The sequence below is a fragment of the Urocampus carinirostris genome, chromosome 10, assembly GCF_059441175.1.
Source record: "Urocampus carinirostris isolate Australia breed hairy pipefish chromosome 10, RoL_Ucar_1.0, whole genome shotgun sequence".
Taxonomy (NCBI): domain Eukaryota; kingdom Metazoa; phylum Chordata; class Actinopteri; order Syngnathiformes; family Syngnathidae; genus Urocampus; species Urocampus carinirostris.
The window spans coordinates 18,197,616-18,208,698 of record NC_142358.1 but is presented as its reverse complement, the minus strand read 5'-3'; the positions used below and the strand labels follow the sequence as shown (position 1 = coordinate 18,208,698).

Sequence of the window (11,083 nt, the reverse complement as noted above, 5' to 3'; positions counted from 1 at the left end):
ACCTTGTTAATATTGTTTTGTTTTTTTTAGATATTATTTTTCTTCTTTCTAGTACATGTTTATAATGGAGTGCCATGTATAATCTTTTTGTTAAGAACGTTTATTTTGTTGTTATCACAATTTTAATTACTAATTTAGTGCATATTCAAACGTTTGGCGTTTTTTTTAGTGACTGAAATCATAAATATAGTTATTATAATTTGAGGATAGTTAAATAAATTTGTGGTTAATTTTATACTTCTTGAGCAATCATTTCAAGCTTAGACATTTCTAAATATGTTTAAAAGTTTAAATTTGTTATTAATATCTTTGTTAATGTGTTCTTGCTTTTTTCTTTGAAATATTTTAAGCAAGTTGTTAGATTAATCTTATTCTATGTATGAGTTTATATTTTCTTTCTTATTTTTGCACAGTTGCTTTGGATGACATTGCACTATTTTCTGATGTGCATATGGTTCAGGCGAATCTACAACCACTACCTATTCGATCTTATTATTTTCAGTCTTATTTTTACAATCTAATTATTTTAACATTTTTTTCTGGAGTATTTAATCTTTTTATTAATTATGTACACTATTTTCCTGCCCACTACACACCACAGGAAATAGTGCCCCTACAATCCTAATCGTTAAGGGATCCAACCACCCAACACACTCAAATCAATGACAATAAAGACAATTCTATTCAATTTGACAGACACATTTCTGTTTTACATCTATTTTAGGGCAGAGATCTGAGGTCATGAAATCGAACCTCCTGTGTGGAGTTTGCATGTTCTCCCCGTGCTTGCGTGGGTTTCCTCCAGGCACTCCAGTTTTCTCCCACATTCCAAAAACATGCGTGTGAGGTTAATTGATAAGTCCAAATTGTCCCTAGGTGTGAATGAGCGAGTGAGTTGTCTGACTACGTGTGCCCTGTGACTGGCTGGCAACCAGTTCAGAGTGTCCCCTTCCCACTGCCCGAAGTCGGCTCGGATGTGCTCCAGCACCCACGCGACCCTACTGAGGATAAGTGGTAGAGATAATGGATAGATGGATATCTATTTTAATCACAACCTTAAAAAGTTTAAAATTAAATATTTTCTCAATTATGAGTTAACAACGACCAACTGATTTCAAATAACTTTTATATTATTTTATTCTTACTTTCTTATTTTTACTCTTTATTCTCACATTTTTCATCTGTGTTCTGGCTACTGAACGCATTAGGCTTGAGGGGAGGAGGCGAAGGGGTTAGGGGAGTAGAGTGCATTCTCGCGTGTGCTCGAGGTTTGTTTAGTTCCAGGATGAAAATGGTGAAAGAAACATTGGTTATCCAATGAAATTGCCAACATAATTGTATGCAGTTTTATGGGGTGCATTCAAATCAGAGCCAAAAATAATACATAACGGTACTCGGGAAGCACTTGTACGCGCAATTACCACGCGTTGTCAGGAAGGACCAGAACAGAGCAGGGGACCCCAGAGCGTTCGTTACAAGTCTTTTATTTGGGAAACGTAAGGGTTAGCGGGAGACGCGATGACCGTCGAACGTCAGCAGCAACGCCGTGAAGACAGCTTCGGAACACGTAGCCAATCGTAGCGTGGGACGGAAGCAGGTCGAGTTTATCGGGACTGAAGAGAAGATCGTAGCGTGGAACGGAAGCAGGTCGGATCGGAGGCAGGCAGAATCAGGTAAACAAGTCAAAAATACACAGGAAAATCAAGCGAGTCAAACGGGGTAAAAAGTAATCCTCCGAGAAAGAGTTCTCCGCGTAACGCGTTTAAAAAGGGAGCATTAACCAATCAGGAAGCACATTCCAGCGCGCCACATGATTACCCCAGGTGGCTCCACTTGGGTAATCATGACAACGCGTAAGTGTGCACAATCAGTGATAGAGACTTGGAAAGAGAAAACAAACATTTACAACTCTTTCACAATGTCTAAAACAATGAAAAAAGTTAAATAAATTCCTGCCAAGATTTGAGGGGGGTAAAATGGTCGTTTCCAAATGGCCACTTTTGGAAACGCTTTGACATATCTTTATAAAATTGTTTAAGATTAATGTTTAGTTTTTCACATTGTGATCAAATTTGACCTAGGACCAGGTAAGGTTTCAAGCTATGGTCCCAGCTGTTTTCCAGCTAAGATACCCATGCTAAACCCTTTTGCGAATATGTAATTAAAAGAAATAAAAAAAATAGGCGATATTGCCGCGAGAATAAAAACCTTCTATTTCTGTTTGTTCCAACTCTGATTAGTCAATTTTAGTAGCACCTGCAGTGATTTTTTTCTGTTTGGGACAAAACTTCTGAGTGTTACCTTTTTAGATGCACCAAAACTTTTCATTATCTTTTAACTGTTCAAGAACAGCTTTCAATTTATTTTGGGTCTTGGATTGGGATTTTAGGCGAATTTTACAGGAACATTAAGGGGTTTTAACGACCTGGGTCGTCTGGGCACCACTTTATGTGGTGTGTCTTGGGCATGTACAACCTGGCAGTGCCCAACCCTCTCCAGGCATTTTTTGGGGGGTAGGGGTTTCTTTTGCTCCCCCCACATGAAATTTATTGTACTGGTTTCCATACTTACCCGTGGCAAGAGAAGCCACCTCATCTGACTCAGATACAGCACCTGCATAATTTGGTAGCCATTGTTTTTCCAGCATAAAACGTAATCCCACTCTTAAAGGGATGAGCCAAACCTTGATACGAGATCCTAAATTACTGGTGTAAAACTGTAATGTTCTGAAATTTTGAGTATAACATTGCACAGTTCGCATTGCATTACTTGTTTGAACACAAAGTTTGTGGCTTTGATGTTACAACAGAGCGTAAAATTAGGTTTTAACTATGTACCAAAAGCAATTGAAGACCACACACACACGCCAAAATGTGCATCACAACACGTTAAAGGTTAAAGTTGAAGGTGTGTGTGTGTATGCACGGCGTGGTGCCCTTTTCACGTGCTAGGACGGAGGCCGAGGCGAGAGACGCGGCAAAGGTCACGCACATGGATTTCCTTTGCAGCTACTCCATGAAAAGGGCAGACGGGAGGTGGGAGCGCAGTGTGTTGGGGGGCCGACAAAATGGCAGCCAGGGCTTCACGAGGTCCGCACCGGGGGACCCCCAGGCCTCTGATCCCCCTGAGGGTGAAAAGGGGGGAGGGGTTTTGGCCCTCAACATGAGGCTTTTGAGTGATTTAGGATGCGTTGACGCTGCAATGAATACAACAAAAGTTGAAACAAAGTAAACCGCTGCCATCTTGTGGCAGCTGTTAGTAGTTACATAATGCAGCCGGGCAAGGCAAGCAAAAAAGTGGTAATGTTTTTAGTATTTGATCACTAGATGTCGCAGTATTATGTATCGCAACCAAAAGCAAGTGCTACAAAGCACAAGTAAGTTTACAAACAATGGAGACCATTCTCACATCCCCCCCCCCCGCGCTAATCAGTAACAAAAAACAAAAAAATGTTAGTGAATATTTTATCTCTAGTTCTAAAACTGATTGAAATTTATTCACGTCTTTAAGTTAAAATTGCTTCTTCAAATACAATTTTTACAAGTTCTTGTTTTGTCTATCATATTAAGCACACCCTCTACCGAATCCTTTTTTTAAACCGAACATTTTGTCCCTCCTTTAAAATACTGTTAAACTTTTGCAAGAATTTCCTTTTTAAACATACTAACATTATCAGGGGCTGGGCTTCTGGTTTGTATGCTTCTTATAGTTGTTACTGTAAAATTGATAATTTCCTGAAAGTATATTCAATTTCTGTAAATTGACGTACATTTTTCCACGTTTCGCTTAGGTGTAACACATAAATGTGATCTGATTGAAATATATAAGAATAAATTTAATTCCATATATTCACAATGGGGCAGCACAGCGGCGCAGTGGTTAGTGCGTGTGCGGCACAGTTCTGAGGTCATGAGATCAAACCTCCTTTATACCACATTCCAAAAACATGCATGTCAGGTTAGTTGGCTGGTCCAAATTGTCCCTAGGTGTGAATGAGCGAGCGAATTGTCTGTCTCTGTCTTTTTGAGGAATAAACACTCAGAAAATGAGAGCGCCGTTGCCCCCTATTGTCGTGGTTAGGTAAACACACTTTAATTTTAGTATTGTGAGCCAGTTCTCAAATAAAATAATCTTCCTATTTTCAGAACAATCGATATAGCTTGCTGAAACAAGGTTAACGTTCTACTTAGGTACTTGCACAGGCCCCCAGTCTGCTTAGGATGTGACTTTAACGTTCTCTTACAAATCTACAAACGTTTGGATGGACTTGCGCCCTCTTTGTTTCCAATATGATTTCCCCCTATGTTCTTCCGGTGGGAAAATGGCGGTCTACTTGTGACTCCAAGAGCCAAGAAGTCTGCAGGCTCGAGAGTGTTCTCCATTCGGGCCTCGGTGCTGTGGAATGCCCTGCCTCTGGAGATGAGATCTGCAACCTCAGTGGAAATTTTTAAATATAGACTTAAGACCAACTTCTATCCAATAGCCTATGATTAATGCCCACCTCATACTTTTCTCTTCCTGTCTTTTTCTGATTGCCTTGCTGGTGGTGATACGAGGGAGAAGGACGATTTGAGATGAGTCAGCGGACCAGCGTCTGGACCTGAAGCATGTCAACGCCTGCATCTACCAGCCGGCAGAGATGGGAAGCTGTGGCTTTGCTGTCATTGACTTTCTGGACAAATTTCAAAATATTACCTATGTTTATTGTTGATGTTGACTATTTTTTGTGTATTGTTATCCAATGGAAACTGTATTGCACCCAGGTCATCCTGGAAGGGGGATTACTTGTGAGGCCAATTCTCAATGTTTCTTATTTTCCTCCTGCGGAGGTTTTGAGTTTTTCCTTGCCAGCCTGTTGGACTAAGATCAGGGGATGGTGTCATTGTAATCCTGTGCAGTACTTTCAGACATCCTGTGATTAAGGGCTATACAAGTACATGTGACTTGACTTAACTATTTTGTGTTTTTCCACATTTAAACACCAGACACAAAAGCACCTTTGTACAAGATTTCATTTATTATATGATACAGATCACATAAGGCCTTTTTGTATACACTGTCTCCAACCACACATACAACCAGACTCAGCAAATATGACATGTCATCTTTTTAGTTTACAGTGCGTACTTCATTGTAAGCCCCCCCCTTCCTTGTGACCTCACTCCTGAAAAAAGTCCATATGTATTTCACTGTCTCTTAAATAGAGTGATTAGCCCTCATCTTTCCTAGCTGAAGAATTCATGCATTACAATGGGCGACAAAAGGGGAAAAAAAGCATTTTTATTTACTATTAACACTTTTGTTGTGTGTGTGTGAATTATCATGAAAGGCAACATAGTACCCGGGTAAACTACAGGCAAATAAAGAAACCATTATGTTGATGTTTTTTTTAACCTAAACAGTCATCTGTCAACATTAAATAGTTACTTTTGGGTGCTAGTTTAATATTCCAACTGCTTTGCACCATCACCTTTTCTTAAGTTCATTACTCGCCTCACAATATCACACACACACACTTGCAGATTTTTCTCCTAGACCCTTAATTGAGTTGACCCTCTAGATTGATGTGACTGTCCATGCTTCTTGCCTTCCTATCAACAAGCACTTTAATACACATCCAGTTTGAATTGAGGAAGACCATTGGGTCACATATTAGTGAGGCTGAGTCCCTCTCCCTGCGTGGAAGGGCAGCCAAGACAGTATAAGTTTCGGGACAGTTGAAAAAAGCAGGCTTTTCCCACATCATGCTGTATATTCAAGCTCTCTGGTAATGAATATTCACTTTTGTGATCGATTTCATTTTTTTGTCATATAAAAAGGGGGGTGATGATAAGTTTATTGTTTTTTTTTTTTTAATATGGAGGTTTAAGACGATGCTAGTACGTTATTTTGACGATTGCATCATTGTCGCAAACGGCCAATCATGTTACTGTTCTTTGATCCCACACTCTTTAGTGCGGATGTGCTTTTGAAACCTGGGGTATGATCTATTGTATTTTCCTGACTATAAAGTGCACCTAAAATCCCTGAATCGGCCAGTAATTTAAAAAGGGACCTTAAAACCTATGTAGATGAAATGGAAATGCATACAATATTTGTGTACGATACGACAAAAGGTTGTATGTATACTGTTGTATTTGTGCAACGATTCATCAATCAAAAAGCATCGCTAACCAAAATTGGCACGGGAATCGAACCCAGGCCATGGCAGTAAGTGCGCTGGAATACAAACACAGTCCGATTCATCATCTGAAACACTTAACAGTTCTTCCCCTCGTCGAGCTTTTTTTGAGTTAATGTATATCTTTCAGGACGACTTTCTGATTTCTCCTTTCTCCAACATTTGTTTCAGGTACCCTGAGTAAAGATAGTACAATCACATGTCATTTTTATCCCTGTGGTCTAAGTGTTAGATTTTGGCATTTTTACTGCCGCCACCCAGGTTTGATTCCCATTGCATGCAATGTTTTGCAATTTTGGTCAGCGACATTACTCAACCGATCAATCATTGCGCTAATACATATCGTAAGTGTAAAGTGTGCAAAGGTTATACACGAATAGATATGGTAGCGCTTACTGTAGTTTTAATTCCATTCGCTTATAGTCCGGTTTTCCTTGTATATGAAAAACAGATGTCAAGACTATTTTTCGGGGTTGCCTTATAGTGAGGAAAATATGGTAATAAAAAGAGGGCTCGAAGGCAGGTCTCAAGAAAATACTGTTCTATCTAAAGGCTTCTCTCCCTGTTCTCCTAGCAAATTCAAAATCAATTGATGTCTTCTCTCCTTACTTTGAGTGTCTAGTAAATTGAAACTTATCACACCCCCTCCTTCCTAATATCGTGGATGAGCAAACAGGCTTACCCGACAGGGGCAGTGAGCACGAGGGGAACAGCCTTCCTCACCATCACTTTTGTTTGGATCATGATGCCGTCTGCCAAGAGCAAAGCACTCCTAACGCCAACACACACGCTTACACACATACATCACAAACAGGAGTAAATAGGTAGTGTTGTGTGATAAAAGCTTCCGGGTATTTAAAACGCTAAGAGAATCGAGGTGACTTTGGTGAGCATCTGCCTAACACTAGACAAAGAACGTGGGTGGGATTATGGATCCGACCGGGACAGAGTCTAGCATGTGGTTTCTACAGTAACAGCAGGCCATGGAAGGGAATTTGGGATGCTCTGTTCCGGTCATGCTGAAGGATGAATGGGCTTTCTGTTCCTGTCTCAATTGGTTAGAAAAAAACAAAAACAAAAAACTAGCAAAAACACTGGGTTGGGATAGGACACAGGCTGTAGTGGTAGGGGGCGCCAGTGGGGGCAGCAAAACACAATTTGGAGTGGAAAGTGATGATATAAGCAAGAAAGTTATGATCACAGTTAAATCAAGACTTAGAGGCCAAAATACATTTTTGCAATTGGGAAATCTTGTAATAATAGATTAACAAATTCATAATTGGGGAAAAAAAAGTTTACGTTTTTCTCTTAATTAGAACAGCCACTTGAGGACAGAAATGTGACAGGCAATTCAAAAATTCACATCATTTCTCTTTACTGATGTAGTACAGAAAAACGGTGTGATCATATAAATTTCACTTGAGTTCATTTATGTAATTTTTCAAAACAAATCCACTTTTATGTAAGTTAATGGAACAGCTTTTTTCCTAAAAGGTTGACTTTAATCTTTAGATGTAAAAATATATATTTGGAACAATGTACATTTTTTAGCGCCTCCTACAGGTATTTTTTTTTCTAATTAAAATTTAAAGATTAAATGATATGCTCAAAGTATTTGAACTGTCATATAAACACGCTTTTTTAAAAACACTCAAAAGTCAAAAAATGAACATCTATTTGACATACTATGACCCTAATATTGAGGGAGCTGACATATGTGTCTGCCATCTTGCCTCTGCGGGTACCCCAAAACCTCAAAAGGGCTGGGCAAGAAAACAATAAGTAAAATGGTTCATTTTGGTTAGTTAGAGTCTCTGCAGTTGGTATTCTTCATTTTGCTTTTTAGCACTCGTTATGGTTGTACGACACAATACAGCAACATCTAGTGGTAAAATAATACACACTGTCCCTTTAATGTCGTAAAATTACGTACAAAAAAATGGTCATTAATCTGTATATTATAATTTTTTAATATTACGTATTTTTAGGCGATAACCCTTAACTTATCATTTTAAACTGTTGTATTGTGCAGTCTTTCTTGCGGTGAGTAAATAGATGCCACGTTGTTTGGATGGTGTTTCATCGCTTACTAATAGGAATTGCAATCAATATAGGGAGCAATTGGCTGAAGTTGACAGGTATGAATGTATTTATCTTTCTCAAAATGTGAAAAGTTCCCAATGTGAAATTTGTGTTGGCTGAGAAAACAGAATGAGGTTAAGCAGACTGCCCCAAAAAGGGGGGAGGGGGCGGCAGTGGCGCAACGCCCATGTAGTGGTTGCAATACCCCAATTTCTCCTCCAGATGTCAGTCATCTGCACATTAAAAAAAGAGTGCGAGCGATGTCAGAGCTCCAACATGAAAAATGTGCCTTGAAAGTGCTCCAGAAAGTGCTTTTTGCAAAAGGTCCTTTACTCTGAAAACTGCAACGATGACATACTCACATCCCACAAACACACAGCAGACAAAATAATTGACTGGCAACGGAAAGGGGCGTTAATTTGAGGTGTGGGGAAACTAAAAACCCTTTATTGGAAACTTCATTTTTCAGCTCCCATCCAGTTAAAGCGAATATACAGTAGAATGAATGCCGAAGGCGTGAGAGCAGCTGGGATCTTTTGCCCTAATCTGCCAATCCGGTTGGTTGACTTTTTCTGGTTTGTTTTTTTCTCCCTCCACAGTGCTTGGCAAAGAGCCTAGAGTGAAACAGTCATCGTGTACATATAGGCAAGAATTTTAGATAGCACATGTGCGGTGGGGGGTAATACACGTGTTGCCGCTCCTCCTGTGAGGCATTTTCTGTTAGTAGCTTGTCACTCAGAGGGGGGAAATACAAATTGAAGATAGGTGCAAGATGCATCCATGTTCTACTTTCTGTCCCCGTTTCATCCGAATCTCTTTCCTAGGTTTTCCTTTTAGAGGTTCCCTTGTTCCCTTGGCGGTTCACAGCGTGTGTTGTTCCGTGGGTGGGTGATGGGGATGCAGGGCAGGCGGGAGCAGGGCAGGGAGGGGAAGTTGTGGGGTTGGCGGTGGGGATCGGGGCGGGGATTGGTGGTGATGATGGTGGTGGTGGTGGACGGGCGGACCGTAGTGCGGGATAACGGGCGGGGTGGCCGGAAGCACATAAGGTGTCGGCGGGGACGGTGCCGGTGAGGAGGCGTAACCGGCAGCCATGCAAGAGTAGGCCGAGGTGGCCCCACCGTAGGGGAGCGAGGAGCTGGGCGAGCCCGGCAGCCCGTCGGCCAGCGCTTGGTTGTGGAAAAAGAAGGCGCACTGGTGGATGAAACTCTCGATGATTGTCTGATAAGTGCGGGTGGCTGTTAGAGCGTCCATGGTGGTGAAGTCGGGCCGCATCAGCGTGGGCCAGAAGCAGATGGACAGATTCTCACTGGTCATCAGGTTCAGCTTGCTGTGCTGGCTTACCCTGTGGAGTGCAGGGCACAAGTTAAATCTGTGCTTCCACAACACTTCATCATCAAAAACACAATTGTATGGGGATATTCAATACTGAGGTTGGCTCTTTGTCCTAAGCCCATGTCTGACCTGGGCCAGGTCGTAAATGCCAATGATTACGTTTGGCTTCTCCCTCGAGATTTTTTTTCAACTGTAGGTTTATAAAATTGTATACTAAAATGATGTGTAGATAAAGTACTTAACTCTTGCAATGTAAATTCAAATGACTGCTTACTGTCTATTATCCATCAGTCATTGTTATTCTACAGTATGTCACATAAGTGAGTATACCCCTCACATTTATGCAGAGATTTCATTATGATGTTTAATAAAACATCACTGAAGAAACATCGCTTTGACAGAATGAAAATAAACATGTAGAAAAAAAGTAAAAAATATCCTCTGGTCTGATGAGGCAAAGTATTTGGCTTAGATTGGTGTGAAGAATGTGTGGCCGCAAACAAGTGAGGAGTGCAAACATGTTTGTATCGTGCCAAAAGTCAGGCATGGTGTTGAGAATGTCATGGTTTGGGGCTGCATGAGTGCAACTGGAATTGGGGGATTGCATTTCATTGAGGAAAACATGAACTCAAGCATGTACTGTGAGATACTGGGGCAAGGAATGATCCATTCCCTCCAAAAACTGGGTCACAGGGCAATGTTCCAGCCTGGTAATGACCACAAATAGCTAATCTTAGGACCAAGAGGTTGCAAGTTCGATTTCGAAATTAATTTCAAAGTGTCTATGAGCAAAACACCTTACCCCAAATGCTCCCAATAAGCAGGTAGGTGCCATGTTTGGCTGACTCCACATTTGGGGTGTGAGTGAGTGTGAATGGGCAAGTGTAAAGTACAGTGTAAAGAGCTTTTCGAGGTCTTTGGTGACTTGAAAAACATCATATAAAATTAAATTCATAAATGCAGTACATAAACATTTTGGGGGGATATTGCACAAAACACGTCCTTTTGTTCAACTGTGCCATGAGAATTTTCTTTGCCCCAAATGCGAACACTGTGTTTGTTAACTTTGCCATTATTTAAATATTGTGCTCCGTCACTAAAACCTAGACAATCATCGAAATCATCTTTTTGAAGTTTATCTAGCATTCTAACATAAAATTCTTCTTCTTCATCACTTATCACCTTCTTTCATGGCCTGGAAATGCTGCTGTTCTTAGGCCTGGTATTGATACTTACTTACGGAATCAAAAGTTTCACCCCCCAAAAAGCTTTTTTTTCCTCTTAATTTTGTTCCCAAACATACGATTTAACTAATAACAACCCATCTTTTAAGGCAGATTACTTGTGTTGGCAGGCATGTCATTCTGGCCGACCTAAAATAAAATGCAAGTTTGTGGCTGTGATTTGTTATCCCCAGTTGACGATTGCTGAGAGCATTGTTTCCGATTGTTTCTGTTTTTTGAGCCTAAAATGATCACACGATCCATG

General features: G+C 40.6%; 1 protein-coding gene across 1 annotated transcript in view; it reads right to left on the bottom strand.

The window, feature by feature from the left end:
• Positions 1–4,994: 4,994 nt before the first annotated feature.
• arhgap35a (Rho GTPase activating protein 35a) overlaps positions 4,995–11,083 on the bottom strand; it is a 97,399-nt gene continuing 91,310 nt past the window's right edge. The window contains exon 7 of the mRNA XM_088345014.1: positions 4,995–9,605. Within this exon, the coding sequence (XP_088201140.1) occupies positions 9,125–9,605 (481 nt within the window). The 3' untranslated portion in view covers positions 4,995–9,124. The remainder of the gene's footprint in view (positions 9,606–11,083) is intronic.